Raw genomic sequence first — 16,723 nt, 5'->3', positions numbered from 1 at the left:
CACTCCCAGCCTCTAGATTCATGCCAAATCAAGAATCGGTGTGTTGTTACACCCCTACAGGTAGCTAATACTGGAATTATTATTATTATTTTTTTTTTTTATTAAATTACTAATATCTCATCAAGTTATGGTTGTGCTCTTTGTTTTTATTTTCAAAATAAAGTTTGAATTTCATCTTGATAACAAGAAATCAGTTTTATACACTGCTGTGGAAAGACATCATGACCTTTTTGCAGTGTATCATGGTTAAGACAATAACTTCTGGTAAGTGACATAGTAAGAAAAGTGGCAGTCTTGAGATATTAATGGGAAAACCGCAAATACAACACCCTTCGGTCTCACTATAATAGTATTTTTTGCTGCATCATGAAATAAATCAGGAATCTGGTTTTGACTGAGTTAAATGAATGTGAATAAATATATTAAGCATTTATAACATGTGAGGGTATTGCATTAAAATCCTTTTTTATTCATGCAGTTATAACTGCTTATTATGCATTTGTAAATTACTTTTTAGTGTTATCGATAGTATATATATGCTGAGGTATATATTCCTCTTAAAACATCGGTAAATGTCAATGTCTTGGTGGAACAGACTGCTTTAGATCTCACAACAGCATTCCGGTGGAACTGAGCTGTGGACTTTGCAAACTCACAATTATTTCTGTATGAGACATATTTTTTGTTGTGTGTCATGCTCTGCTTCTTTTCAAGTTTTAGATCACACAGAGGACTCCTGCTACTGAACTTCCTCTTACAACCTGAAATTCTTTGGTCTTGCTGACTCTAGCTGTGCTAGGGAAGAAAATACTGTTAGCTACTTCTTCTGGCAAACCTTACATTTACACAGACGATTGGTTTGCCTTTGTCTTTTTAATTTTTTATCATTTAGCCGCTTTTTGCTGGTTAAATGTATCTGAAAAGCTTATAATAAGGTGACAACATGCTCCATTAGCCTATTGGGTCAGTGGAATATAAGAGTACTGTTCAGTTGTTTTGTAGCCAAGTCTTTAAGGTCGGCTATATAGCAATTGACCTCAAAAAACAAAAACCCTACCTTAAAAAGTAGCCTATTCACTGAAATACGAGCCTAGGTGTGACAACTAGCCGCGTTTATCCCTAAAGTATAGCACTAATACGAGAAATAATTACTTGTTGACATTAATATAGGCATTAATAACTGCGTGACATTTGTATGGGGAATCCGATAAATAGCGACCGAATACCACTTATGAGACGTGACATTTCAATTTATTTTATAAATTAAAAAATAATCCCATCATAAATATGTCATGTGCCACTAATGTAATAGATATTGGATTGGATTAGGGTGAAAATATTTTTTTTGTAAGAGAGACCAATCTTAGTGCAATATAATCAGGCCAAGATTAAATTTTATCCCAATAATATACATTTCAAAAAGATTACGTGACTTAATTGAACAAATAGAAAGACACATTGCTATGCGTGTAATTCCTTCTGAGGCCAGTAGGTGGCAGTACCGGACAGACTGTGATAGTGTTGTAATTACTCATTCCTCCGCTCCAGCAGGGGGCTGATGAGCACAATATTATACACAGCTCAAGAAGGAGAACGAACCTCAGAAGTGAAGGCGCAAAATCAAGTGCGCTAGCATCATTGGCTAGCAATCGTGAACTTAAGACATTATGGACTGGTAAATATTACATTTTATTATAATATTGTTCATGTTTAAATGTTATCCGATTGTTTTGGCTACTATGTCTGGTTCGTGTGTTGCCCCAATTTTAATTATTGTTGAGAGAACGACTCCACATGTCATTTACACTCTGTGAACATAAACATTCATAACACACATGACAGAAAAGGAAATTATATCTTTTTTATTATCTATTGTTTTTTTTAAAAATAACTTGTGTAATGTTATTTTTATGTAAATACAGTCTTTCGGATCACAAAAATGTACGTTTAGCAAAAGAGTAATTGTTAACAGTTATCTGTTTTTGTTTTGACACTTCTTTCATAACGTTTTTATCTACATTCGCTATTTGATTATGTTTTACTTGAAGTTTGAGTTTGGTTAAGTCATTTTAGTTCTGTTTTTGTATGATTTGTTAATACGGTTTAATGCAGTAGTCTTGAGACAATCTGTGTTCAACTGTGAACATGTGACATAACGCAACACAATAACTATGCATAGTAACATGTTATAATGGTTTACATGTAATGATGATGTCTCTGTATTCTGTGCAGGAATCAGACCTGGTTGAGTCCAGTGGTTCGGGACACTGAGGTGACCCGGGCTGCTCGCAGAAAGAGTTCACACAAAAAAGTTGCATGTATCCTTACCAAGACCAAATACCATAAGACATTTATTTACAGAAGACAATAATGGTGTCATTATCCAGCTCAACTTGACCGTTCAGGTTTTTGTTCTCATGTGATAGTTTAAGTACAATGATCAGACACTTCATGAAATAAACATAATGTTAAAGGTGCAATATGTAAGAATTTTGCACTGGGCCAGTGTTATATATTTTGTTCACTTGAGTTCTTACAAAATCCTAAATGTTTCCAACTATTTGTAAATCGTGAGAAAATTGCAATTTTAACCAAGGCTCCGGGACGTCTGAAGAGTCGCCTGTCAATTGCGTCATAACCGCGTTACCCTCGATTTTCGGTTTTATTTTGTAAAAACCATGGAAACGCCAAAGACGCTTTAATATTTACATGTTTTAATAGACAAGGGAACAACTGTTTTGATATATTTATAGACAGAAAACTAATTATTGTTATGTAGCTCAACACATTCAGTCTTACTGTTTAAATCTAATGTTCTTGATTTTTTTGTGAGTACCATGCTTTACCATGCCTCAGAGAAAAACAATATTTTGTGAAGTAGCTAACATAGCATAATCAGAGGCAGCTTTATTTTTAGTAACACTAATACAGAATTTTCTCCATCATACAATACGTTTTAAAATTAATTTCATGCCATTTATCAACACAAGCCATCCAGTATTTAATATGATATTCTAAAATCGATCTATCTTACTGCAGTGTGTCTCAAACAAGTGTCTCACAGCAGCCGCCGAGCGAACGCACAGAGTAACCTCATTACATCATTTTCAACACTCTCAAATGTATCTAATATGATAAACAGAGCTGTGTTACCTCATACTCATGACCGGAAAAGCGGAAGCGGCGCCGGCGACTGTGGCATAATAAAAGTTCTGCTGCTCGTGAGGCGTGTGTTGCGCAATCGCTCCAGCGGCCTCGTTCACCTCCCACAACACTTGCTCCTGCTCTGCTTCATACTACATTAACGTTAATGATCGCATCCATGAACATGATTTCTGTCCGAGTCCTATCCCAATTCTTTTCCACCGGCTGTTGAGGTGAAGACCACATGTCCCAAGATTCTGCGCTCAAACTTGGCGTCATCAAGCTACGCCTTTGTTTTGAGTAGGCCTCTAGCGGACAGAAATCCTACATATTGCACCTTTAAACACTATCCATATCTCCTTTATATGCACTGGAAATATGCTCTAAACATGTAGGAAGGTTTTTCTTTTCCTTGACTGTGTGTTCAGTCCCACTTGCACAGGATGACAGTCCTGGAACCAGCACTACCCCTGCTAGAACCATACCGCGCCAAACACCTGGATCTCTCTTTAAACAGACATGTGAGTAAGCACCACAGTAAAAGAGTTGTGAGCTTCCAATTATAATCAAATGTTAGGGGCTGTTGTTTTTTTCTTATTATTTTTATGTAAATTGGGGGATTTTTTTCCCCCCCAAAGTCTGTTTAATGTTCTCTTGCAAGTTTTATGTTTAGTGATCTGTGTTGATGTGCAGATTTTTTTAATATTGTTTACAGTCACCCCGAGAAGTGCCCTCAGGAACCCAGATGTGTCGGCCATCCTCGGGACAGGAAGCAGAACTCCTCGCTTTGTAAACACACCCCGTACCAAAGGCAGTCTGAGCATGGTGAGTGACCACAATTCATATGAACACAACCACCTTTATTCATCCTGACTACATATATTTTACTTGTGTGGTTTCAGTGGTAACTCTTTTACCTGGTTCTTGTTTGTTGACACTTCAGAACATGGATGACAGTGATTGGACGAACAGTCTTTACCCGTCTCCTCTGTCTGGGCTGGTGGACACGAGCTTCACTGATGATGTCAGCATGAGCGCTCTCATGCTAAAGGAAGATGATCCCGGAGAGGCTGGTGAATATTCATAAAAACCATCACAAATGAAGTGATCAGTTTATTTAAATAAGCTGATTTACATCTCACTCTCTCTTTCTCTCCCTTTTTTCTCCCAGCGTCTCTCAGTTTGTTTCCTGAATTTCTGCAGTCATATTTGCGTCATGCGTCCACAGCCGTGTTTGATCTGTTAGAGGAGTATGAGGTTCTCTGTCAGGACAAGGTACATACTTAGTAGTGCATAGACTGGGAATTTTAAGATTATTCAATAAATCTTAAATATATATATATATATATATATATATATATATATATATATATATATATATATATATGTGACCCGCTCTGGCGAAATGAGTCGGAAGTCGCAACGTTTTAAGATATGGGCCGATAATGTGGAAAAACAATGAAAAAAACGATTTTTTTTTTTTTTAAGCTAATTTTAAAGAACAGACTTTCAAAAATAATCTCCCAAAGTGTCGTAGTCCAGATAATTGAGTAAAGGTATTTAAATGGCTATTAAATTTGACATGGTTTTACTAAATTCACTGGAAATGAACTTCTCAACTCCTCTCGTCACTTATGAGCATTTCCCAGTATCCCCTGAAACGTCACTATCTCTGCTCTACAAATATGGTGTTACACGTTGTATAGAACCAATCAAAAAGCTTAGAAATGTAAACACACTGAAAATGAATCCAAAATCAACATAATATATTGCGGTGATCACAAGATATTACTCACGGAATGATTTAACATACTTGGCTAAAAACATGTCTCTCATCTCTCCGGGATGCAGTGTGTATCCAGTGTTCCCGGACCCATCCATGTTCGTTTTCCAACGTGGAATAACACACAATAGATATCATTTTAAAGCTTAGAATCTCATCTTTTTAATGCATCTAACCATTTTGAAAAACTCCTAACGAGTGCTGAGAAGCACCTCTAAACCGGAGTTTACCGCCCGTTGGCGCCACCTGGCTGCGGAAAAAATGAACAACAATTTTTCAAACTATTCTTTATGCGATCACCACAAAATGTGAACCAGATGCAGCTCACATGTAGGAGAGCATCACCAAAAAAGAATTTTTTTAGCGATCTTATTGTGTTCCTGAGTTATTCCATGTCAAATAAAAAAAAAGAAAAATTATTTTAAAAAATTATATATATTTTTTGTCTTTTATCAGCTGTTTCTCAGCAAGAAAATGTCCAAATGTAATGTAATTTATATTTTCTTGAAATGTTTTCTATCAAATGATACCTAAAAAAACTCTAAAAAAGCCTTCAGGTCTTAAAGGGTTAATTCAAATAAATACTTTAAAATAATTTGAGCATCAGCCTGGTTTAGCATTTATATATATAAAAATGTCTTTGGTCAAATTAAGCTGTAAAATAAATAGTTTATCCCTTTAAATGCAATGGATTTTGAAAGATATCAACAAAAAAACGGGCAAAAAACTTTAAAAGTGATTTTCTCAGGTTTTCAATTGGAAAAAGAGGGCAGACGACCATAATTCAAATGGGTATATCTTTAAAACCATTCAAGGTATGACTTTGACTAGGATATCATTTTAAAGCTTATTGTCTCATCTTTCCATTGATACCAAAATATCAATTTTGAAATTTGGGTCACTGTGACTCATTTTGCTGGATCAGGTCACACATATATATATATATATATATATATATATATATATATATATATATATATATATATATATATATATATATATATATAATACACACACACATACATGCATATAAATATATTAAACAATCTGAAACCAAATCTTTTAATGTGCTGACCTGTATTGTAGGTCAGTATGTTGCAGAAATTGGTACTCCGTTCGGCCCCTGGTCAGCAGAAATCCTCCAAGACGGTCAGCATTACCTGGTTGTTGCAGCAAGAGATGGTGACCTGGAGACTCATCACCTCCCTATACAGGTACAACACACTCATACATTCATACATGACTTACACTACTGTGGAATAATAAAAATAAATGTTTCTTGAGCAGCAAATCAGCATATTAGAATGATTTCTGAAGGATCATGTGACACTGAAGACTGGAGTAATGATGCTGAAATTTCATCTTTGCCATTAGAGGAATAAATTACACTTTAAAGGGATAGTTCACACAAAAATGAAAATTCTGTCATCATTTACTCACCCTCCAGTTGTTCCAAACATGTAGAAATTTCTTTGTTCTGTTGAACACAAAAGATGGTATTTTGAAGAATGTGGGAAACTGAACAGTGAAACTGAAACTTTCTTCAAAATATGTTTTTTGTTTATTTTAAATTTTTATTATTATTATTTATTTTATATATATATATATATATATATATATATATATATATATATATATATATATATATATATATATATATATAATATTATTATTATTTTTTTTTTTTTTTTTCAAATATTGTGTTCAGTAGAACAAAGATATTTATACAGGTTCGGAATAACTTAAGGGGGAGTAAATTATGACAGGATTTTCATTTTTGGGTGAACAATGCCTTTTAAATATATTCAAATAGAAAACGATTATATAAAAATGTAATTATATTTCACAATTTTAGTGTATTTTTGATCATATAAATGCCACCTTGGTGAACATTAGTCATCTTTCAGAACAAACAGGAAAATCTTACTGACACAGAAACCTTTAACAATGTATATATGAATAAAAGTATTACTTGTTTGCTTACATATTGTTATAACTCTCTTAAACACAGAGACCGAGTCCAGACAGTTTTAGAAGAAGACATCATGATGGATATAACAGTAAGTCATTGTGTGTTACACTGGCCTGCTCTACTGGATGTGTACAGTGGCACCAAAAGGTTTTTGGAGCCACATGTAAATATTACATGTCATTGCATTATATTAAAAAATATCAAACCCTATGATGGCACAGGCACATTTTTTTAAAGCAAAACATTTCACAAAATGTAGCTTGCTAGGTTTTAAATGATTAAACAATGATATACAGTCCAAAATTAAGGCGAAATGTGTTTTCATGTCACCAAGTATCGTCGCTTTTTTGCAGATGTCACTTGGTGTGATATTATGTATCCATTGCAGTGACATTCACACATTAATAGCGACTTAAGCATGAATATTTTTGGGGGGCGCTGCTTGTGAACTTGTGATTGTGTTTTCTTTGTAGATGCCCAGTGAGAGTGAGAAGGCAGTAATGGAGCAGTTCTTCCAAAAGGACAGTATGGTGCGACAGAGCCAGGTACACGCGCATCCATTTAAACCTTTTCTGAATGGTTTCTGTGTGGAAAAACACCTCCACTCAATATCTGATGTGTTGATTTAGCTGGTGGTGGATTGGTTGGAGAGTATAGCCAAAGATGAGATAGGAGACTTCTCTGATAACATTGAATACTACGCCAAATCTGTGTACTGGTAAGTAATATTACTACTTATTGAATATCTCAGATAAAATTGAATCCAGTAAATCATTTATGGTGGATTGTTCATGTGTAGGGAAAACACGCTCCATACCCTGAAGCTGAGGAGGAATCAGTCCAGCGGTGGTTTCAGCAGGCCGCTGGTCACAGAACTGGATCCAGATGCTCCCATCAGACAGAAGAGACCACTGGCAGACCTGGACCGAGAGGATGACTCTCGCCTGCTCAAAAACCTCTTCAATCTCATACGAGCTGGCATGACGGATGAGGTGTGTGTTGTTTGATGTCTTACTTGTTTAATCTTACTTGTTCTGTGTCATTTTGTAGTTGAGTATTGTAATGCTACAAAACAAGTTATGTTCTGTTTGACACATTTGAAATATTTTGGTTTGGTCACTGATTTATTTCAGTAGTGCATACAACAGATGAATACGCAAAGAAAAGTGTCATATCAGCCACAGAGCCAGAGGAGGCTCTTATGATAGTCATCCTGAAATATATGACATGACATATATTAAGAAACTAATACATTTTTTAAGAGCTTTGAGAGAAATATCTGACATTTGAGATTCTGTGGTGACTGCAGACAAGCCTGGACATTCTGCTCAGGTTTTTTTAAAGCAGAGTAGTGAATACTGAAAATGACACTGTATATCTTTGTGTGTGTGTGTGTGTGTGTGTAGGCTCAGAGGCTGTGTAAGCGCTGTGGTCAGGCCTGGCGTGCTGCCACTCTGGAAGGCTGGAAACTGTACCATGACCCCAACATCAACGGAGGTCAACACACACACACACATACTAATCAACATTTAACTACATGTTATCTTTTTATGTTAAATAAGACTTAAAGGTGCTAAAGAGGATGTTTTGTTTTATACATTTTTGCAATATTACTTGAAACTGTCTTTAATAACTGATAAAAGACTATTTATTAGGTGCACTGAAAGGAATAATATTAATATACATCATCTGTGCACGAGGTAGGGCCTTAAAAACATCAGCCAATCGTTTATGCGATCATCGTGTAAACGATTGGCCCTCTGGCTTGTCAATCACTGCCATGACGTTCCTTGTGAGAGACGTGCGCTGCTGCGCGCTCCAGTAACTTTCCACACTCCACAGGCTCCGCATGCAATGTTTTTGTCAGGAGACAGGAGTAACAACTGCAGATTATGAGTTACCTGCGGTGAGTCCGACATAATGAATCCACTAACACAACACAGCGAATGCCGGTGGTAAACACTCGTGTTCCAATACTCGTGCACGAGTTTTGGGAGGCGTTCCCTCGAAATGAGCTGTGAAGGAGGGGGGTTGTTCTTACGCATGCGCTCATTTCAAAAACTCACTAACAGTCTTTGGTTTCGCAGTCAACGAAAAGATCCTCTTTAGCACCTTTAAAAGGAAAATTCTGTCATTTACGCACCTTCAAGTTGTTCCGAACCCATAAGAGTTTCATTAATCTTTAAAACACAAATGAAGATATTTATAAAACCTGATTCCATTGAAAGTCCATTTACCATTAATTTTGACGCTTCAAAGACATTGTAAATGCAGTCTATATGAATCAAGTGGTTTAATCCAAGTATTTCAATCACAATCACCTTATATGATAAGTAAGGGATAATGTACATCCAGCCTGTTGTTATCGCAGAATAAACCCCAACAGGGTGATCAGGACCCTGATGTGAAGAGGAGGGGTCTTGTATCACCCTGAAAGGGTTTATTTTGCAATAACAACCAGCTGGATGTACATTATCCTGCTTCATACATAAGCAAATAATTGGGCACAAAATATAGATTTGTTGAAATATTTTAGTAGCTCACTAAACACAAAGCTTCAGTGAAGAAAAAGTTGCTAGCAATCGGCTTTTATCCAAGACGAGCGAACAAGTTCTCAGGGATAAAGCTTTTCACCACATAAATAATTATGGGGACGAGATATTGATGAACACAGAAACAACTGTACTATTAATACTGAAGTCAATTTCATTTTCAGTACAATTGATAAATATAACAGAGACACAAGAGGGCAGAAGCTGCATTTGTGAAACATAAATCAAGGAGTCCACGGTGTGATAAAAGAGACATGAATGTGCGTTATGTTATTCAGCATTGCTATTGAAATTAGAGAAATTAGATCATTCACCTTTTGTTTGAGTTTGTTTACTTGACTTAACTTCTGTTTTCTGGTTTTTTGCAAGTTTCCAAAGAGCAGAGCAACCCCCTTTGCAGTCATTTTTCTCACTCTTTTTTGTGACTCATTTTCAACAGCACCATCAACAGCAAAATCATCATTTGCATCCTTTTCAGTAACAACCTTTCCAGCATCAACACCAATAGCCATTTCAGAGTTCGATTTCTCCTTTCCATCCATGAACAACAACACAACCAGCACAAATCAGCAACACAGCATGTCTCTATTTGATTCAAAACTTCAAATTCCATTGCATGAAGCTTTAAACATAGTAAACAGCACCCACCGGGCTTCCTTATGTTGTCCGTCCTGTGTCCACGTTGCAAACTTGAGCAAAGCGAGCGGGATCCCTTTAATCGAGAGCTCGTGTGGCAGGGAGCACGCTGTAGGAGCCAGTGTTGTACGTGTATTGCGGGCTGTCACCAGGTGGGGGCAGTGTGGGCACAGAGGGTTTTTAAACAGGTGTTTTACACATAGAGGAAATTGGCTTGGTGGAGGGGAACGCATGCAGTTTTTTTACCACACACACATACGGGCAGTGGAGGCCTCACGTTGGATGTCCTTTATCATTATCATTGTGTAATTTAACCATTTGCATTATATTTAATAAAGTAATCAAAAGATCAACTAAGATAGAACTTTGAGTGTGCGTAAAGGATGCGTTGGATATCCAAGCCATCAGCAGCTATTGGAGCTGCTGTCACACACGCGAATTAAAGGGGCGGCACGCTGAAAAAATCAGTGCATAGTTAATGATGCCCCAAAATAGGCAATTAAAAAAATTAATTTAAAAAAAATCTATGGGGTATTTTGAGCTGAAACTTCACAGACACATTCAGGGGACACCTTAGACTTATATTACATCTTGTGAAAAAGCATTCTTGGGCACCTTTAAATCCTATGATCATAATCGAGACATGGACATTCATTGGTCAGATGGAGTAAACCCTTTTGATTTGTGTGTGTGTGTGTTCAGGAGGTGGAGAGCTTAAGCCAGTAGAGGGGAATCCTCATCGGAGCGTGTGGAAGGTGTGCTGTTGGAGAATGGCAGAGGAGGTGAGGAAACTCTACAAGGGGTGCTAGAGTGTCGGTAGCAAATTTGAGCTGAAAAAAACTACTAAAGCCTGGTTTCACAGACAGATTAAGCCAGGATTAGGCCTTAGGTCAGTTAGGACATTTAAGTTATTAAGCATTAAAAACTCTTGGTCTGTCTGGATAAAAGTCTCAGGAAATTAAAAAATGATAAGTAAATTAGGTGAAATGTCTGTCATTTTAATGGACCGTTTCTATGAATGTCTTGTAAGTAAATTTGTTTGTCATTCTGATTTGGATTCTGCTTTGTTTTGCTGTTTCAGGAGCAGTTCAACAGATATGAAAGAGCCATCTATGCTGCACTTAGTGGAAACCTCAAACAGGTAAAAAGTCATCCATCCATTTTTGCACTATTTCTTTCCTCTTGATTTTGTCATTATTTGAATTTGTCCTCATGTCCTGCAGCTGTTACCTGTGTGCGAGTCGTGGGAGGACACGGTCTGGGCGTATTTCCGAGTGATGGTGGACACTTTGGTAGAGCAGGAGATCTGTTCTTCTGGTCTGGGCAGTGAGGAGCTGGAGGAGCTGCCCAGAGAGTTTCTGGAGACCAAGTACGACTTTAAACACGTTCTAATGTACATCATATTAATTCATATTCTTTCCCACTAAACGATTCATTCTATCATGTGGCTTTTTCAGTTGGACTTTGGAGAAAGTCTTTGAAGAGCTTCAAGCAACAGAATCCAAAGTGAGGATGAATGAATGAGGTTTCATCTCTAACAGAATAAACAGATTGAAATGTTTCTTTTCTGATCTTGCACAAATGTTTTATGTTGACAGAGGGTTCTGGATGCAACCAAGGAGCATTACCATGTGATTCAGAAGTTTGTCATTCTTGGAGATCTTGATGGTACGCTTTGAGAACAGATATTTTAAAGGAATCTTAGTTTTTCTTTTGCAAAGAAAAAAAAAGAATTTAATGTCCACTGAATGTGTGTTGAAAGGTCTTCTGGAGGAGTTCAGTGATTGGTTGGGAAGAAGTACATCTTTGCCAGCTCATCTGTTGCGCTTCATGTCACATTTAGTGCTTTTTTATCGCAGTTTGGGCATGCAGCTTAAGGTACTCATATGCGTGGTTTTCTTTAGTTTTAGATTGTATTGCTGTTTTGTATTACCAAAATGTTGAAATGTTTGATCTGTCTCTGTCAGGAGGAGGTGTGTGTAGATATCCTGAAGGCCTACATCTCTCTGTTAGTGAAGGAGAAGCAGGTGGATCTCATTGCGTTCTACGTCAGTCATCTCCCTTCTGACATGGCCGTGTCACAATACGCTCAGTTCCTGGAGGAAGTCACCGAGACTGAGCAGCGCAAACACTGTCTGGACTTGGCAACGCAAGCAGGTGAGGTCAAAGAGTCTTGCATCAAGGTGAAAGGGGTTTATTTTGTGATAATGACAGACTCAAGGCCCTGGTATATTCGCAGCAAAGTTCTTTTCCTTTTTTCGCTTATATGGTACTTTATACAATAGATTGCTTTAAACCAAACAGCTTTACAATATTAAACATGAAAAACAGTGTCAGTGTTGTTTTAAATTAGAATTAAACTTCGATTTCTACTATAAAGCAGCTCTCGAATGTTTGTTTTCACTCACGGACGTGTAACCTCAACTCAAGTCTCAGAGCCACAGTTGGAGCGAACTTTTCTGGAACAAGCTCTTTTGAACTCCCGAAATGATCTCCAAACGAACTTCATTTTGGCCTGATTTTGTTTAAAATCACACCAGTTTGTTCTTCAATTTCGCTTGAAGTATATCGGGCCATCGCTGTACATTACATGGTTATTACATGCTTATTACATTATTATTTCAAATTATGTTTATGCTTTGTGGTGTTTAGGTTTGGACGTGCCAGCAATCACAAAAACAGTGGTAGAGACCATCAGAGAGAGAGACACAGATGAGTTTGCCCACCATGACCTGACCCCTGCCCTTGATACGGCAACTACAGTGGTACAAATGAACTTTTAACTGTTTTAACGCATAAAACTATATCCAGTTACCAATATAAGAAACTCAAAACTCTTCATCTGTTCTCACAGGAGGATCAGCAGAAGATTGATGTCATTGATTGGCTGGTGTTTGATCCTGCCCAGCGAGCTGAAGCCCTTAAACAGAGCAATGCCATCATGAGGAAGTTTTTAGGTGAGACTATTACAGCTAAATTATTGTATTGAGATGTAATTGAGTTGTAATTGATCATTTTATATTCTGTAATTGATTTAATATTTTGATTTTAGAATTGATTTTATACTTGTATTTTTAATTTTCTGTTCTTAATACCATAACTTTTGAAGAATTTGTTGTGGATAGTTATAGTTTTTATAAATGATTCTTTTTATTGTGCATAATTTCTATATTTAATAATACAATTATGATTTATACAAAGATGCAACTTTTCTGTGGGGATTTTTTTAACGACTGTATAATGCAACTTATATTCAGGGGCAACTTATTTTCCAGAAAACACATTAGTTTATACCACTATAATTTAAATAGCTTAGTTTAGTCTTAGTATTGGTCAGTTTGCTTCGATTCACAGCATTGTGTTTTTATTTATTCACATCTAATGTTCTTCTTTTGCCGTAGCATCAAAGAAGCATGACGCAGCCAAGATGGTCTTTGCCAAAGTGCCGGAAGATTCCATGCGGGAGATCTACCGACAGTGGGAGGAGCAGGGCATGGACACGCCCCTTCCTGCTGAGGAGGAGAATGCTATTCGAGAGCATCTGTGCATCCGTGCCTATCTGGTGAGAAGAAGCATCTTTGTGTAACACTGATTTGTTTCATTTTAATGAACATACAATACAGTTTAAAAGTTTTTTTTATATTTTTGAAAGAAATCTTTTATGATTTCTGAAGGATCATGTGACACTGAAGACTTAAATAATGGCTTCTGAAAATTCAGCTTTGTCATCACAGGAATAAATTACATTTAAAATATATTAAAATAGAAAATTTCTTTCAATTTGTAATAATATTTTGTAATATTACTGTTTTTACTGTATTTTTGATCAAATAAATGCAGCCTTGGTGAGCATAAGAGATATTAAAAACATTTTAAAAAATCTTAAATTATTCCAAACTTTTTTTCTTAATTATTCCCACGCCCGCAGGAAGCTCATGAAGCATTTAATGAGTGGTTCAAGCACATGAACTGCCCTCCGGTGAAACCCACAGCACCTGCTCAAGCTAAGTTTACAGAGAAGGTGGCCCATGAGATGAAAGAAGCAGAGTACAAGGTCAGAACAGGACATGTACACAGTGCTGACCACTATTCTGTAGTGAACACTTCTAACCTTTATCTTTAATGGCTTTTCTTTTTCACTTCCTCCAGATAGAGTATGAGAACTGGCAGGGGCGTCTGGGAGCACTGACGGAGGATGTGAAGGAGAGGATCTATAATGTTCTCCTGTTTGTAGATGGAGGATGGATGGTGGATGTCAGAGAGGTGAGTAGGTTCTCTGTTAATTTGCAGGTTTGATCAACATTACAATATAAAATTAGGGCTGCCCTTAATTAAAGATTGTGGTTGACTAGTAGTCGTTCATTTTAAGTGATTAGTCGACTAATTGCACATTTTTTAATAAACCATATAAATCATAATAAAGAGCCTTTAATGCCTACATAGCCTAATCAGCGCTCAAGTGCTCACATAAAGCTTGCCACAGCGCACCAGCAGAAGTAATGATTATGAATGTGTCGGGGGAAAACAGCAAGGAGATTGCTTTAACATTTTAATAATTCACTGATAAATTAGTGTTTTCTGTATTTTTGGCTACAGTGATAAATTTGAAGATGCATCTCTGCATTAGTGTACGTGCCTATATGCATGTTTCATATGGATTACATTACCTGAGAATATTTGTTTTCCAATTGAATGTTCATTTAAAAGTAGACACTTCGCTTTCTATAGATATTTTTCATGTCTGTGAGGCAAGTTTACATGGAGTTTTGTTTTTTGTTTTTGACACGCTCAAGTTCACAGAGAGAGACGGCAGAAAGTGCACCTTGTTTACTTTCATTATTTTACAAAAGCATGTTTTGTTTTATTGTGAGTGCACACAAATAAAAGTAGACTTTACAGATTTGAAAGATGTATTACTCTTATCTGTATGACCAAAAATGACAGAGTATTTTAAGTGCAAGTGATCGCACCGGCGCCTCCATGTCATGCGGTAAGCGCACTACTATTCATCTTTCACACTCCGCACAAACACTTCAATTGCACATTTTTCTAGGTTAACATTAGAGCGAGCAGTCATGTAAAGTTGCTACTACTTACATGTTTCAGATCATAAGCCATATTTGAGGTCGATGAATGATAGTCGAGCGTTTGGATGTCCTTCCCGTTGTACTATTATTACATAGACCAGCTGTTAATGATCTGTCTATCGCAGACTGCGTGATTTCGCCACTTCCTGTGGATTTTTTTTTCCTGTGACTAATAAAATTGTGGTCGACTAAGCCTCTTCTCGAGGCTTCTTCTTTTTGGGTGTAGGATGTTCAGGATTTACTGAATGTGTGTTTTTGCAGGAATCTGAGGAAGACTCTGAGCGCGCTCATCAAATGGCTCTGCTGCGGCGTTTGTGTCTGCCCATGATGTCGTTCCTTCTGTTAACCGTACTGCAGCGCACTGACCGCCACCAGGAGAGTCTGCGTCTGGCTGACATCATTGCATCTGACCAACACAGACTTTATGAGGTGTGGCATCAAAACCCTTTAGAGAATGATTGTGAATGTAGACATGAATAGTGTTTGACAATAAGATGATCTTATTGTCAAACATATTTTTTTATCTCTTTAAATTTGGTGGTGAAAGTAAATACATTACTGTTGTTTTAAAGTGAAACTGTTTATGTGATGATCTGAACTCTCTTTCTCTGTCAGGTTTTCTCTAAAGAGGAACTACAGAAGTTTCTCCAGAAGATGAGGGAATCCTCTCTACTCCTGCTGGATAAAGGTCTGGATCCACTTGGATATGAGATTCAGCCCTAGACCATGTTTTCTCATGCTGTTTATGTCCTTAGTCCTGTTTGGAAAAAATTTTTTGTATTTGAATAAAGATTGGTCGATTGTATTTTTTTTTTTTCCCCTTCTTCTATTTCTTCCTTAAATATTTATTTATAGTAACAGGTTTAGGATTAGTTCATAGTCTTAGAGAAACAGCTTGATTTATTTCCACTTTTTTGTTTGTTTGTCTGTTTATATAGCACAGTTTAATACAACACAGGTTGTCCAAAATGCTTCACAATCACAAAAACTAAAAACAAATATAAGGGTAAAACAAACATATAACCTATGACAAAACATACACACAATAAAAATCTCCAATCATTAAAACTCACAGAATTTAACAAATGTGATTTTAACATGGCTTTGAACACAGGTAAAGATTTGGCAGATCTAATAGCGACAGGGAGATTTAGGACTGGCTCGAGAAAAGGCTCAATCACCTTTATATTTGTATTTTGTCCTAATAATGCAAAGAAGATATTTATTTTTGGATCTCAAGGATCTGGGGGAAGTGTAAATTGTCACCATCCTGCACAGGTAAACAGGGGCTAAATTGTGAATGGACTTAAAAACAAGTATGATAATCTTATAAATTATATAACGTACTGGCAGCCACTTTAATGAAATTAATAACAGTGTCATGTTTTTTTGCAGACTTGATCATTTTTGCTGCTGTGTTTTGTGGTTTAGTCTTTGTTTAGTCTTTTTATCATTTATTTTCCTTTAAGCTTTTAACATTCTAACATCAAACTGTATATATAATATTATAATATATTTGTATGTGTGTGTGTGTTTGTGTGTATATAAT

General features: G+C 36.6%; 1 protein-coding gene across 1 annotated transcript; it reads left to right on the top strand.

The window, feature by feature from the left end:
- The first annotated feature begins 1,519 nt into the window (after positions 1-1,519).
- nup107 (nucleoporin 107) lies at positions 1,520-15,979 on the top strand. Its single transcript, XM_048157165.1, has 26 exons — positions 1,520-1,675; positions 2,233-2,318; positions 3,573-3,665; positions 3,860-3,969; positions 4,088-4,217; positions 4,316-4,419; positions 6,014-6,141; positions 6,939-6,987; positions 7,373-7,444; positions 7,529-7,617; positions 7,699-7,891; positions 8,306-8,396; positions 10,790-10,869; positions 11,169-11,228; positions 11,311-11,456; positions 11,545-11,593; positions 11,686-11,755; positions 11,850-11,965; positions 12,055-12,244; positions 12,740-12,852; positions 12,942-13,044; positions 13,489-13,649; positions 14,016-14,141; positions 14,237-14,350; positions 15,436-15,603; positions 15,790-15,979. Exons 1-26 carry the CDS (start codon positions 1,668-1,670, stop codon positions 15,895-15,897), a joined length of 2,757 nt encoding a protein of 918 aa, XP_048013122.1. The 5' UTR covers positions 1,520-1,667; the 3' UTR covers positions 15,898-15,979.
- The last annotated feature ends 744 nt before the right edge of the window (positions 15,980-16,723 follow it).

This window comes from Megalobrama amblycephala, linkage group LG14 (assembly GCF_018812025.1).
Source record: "Megalobrama amblycephala isolate DHTTF-2021 linkage group LG14, ASM1881202v1, whole genome shotgun sequence".
In the NCBI taxonomy this organism is placed as follows: domain Eukaryota; kingdom Metazoa; phylum Chordata; class Actinopteri; order Cypriniformes; family Xenocyprididae; genus Megalobrama; species Megalobrama amblycephala.
The sequence above is the reverse complement of the archived record's forward strand: the minus strand, read 5'-3'. Positions and strand labels throughout refer to the sequence as shown.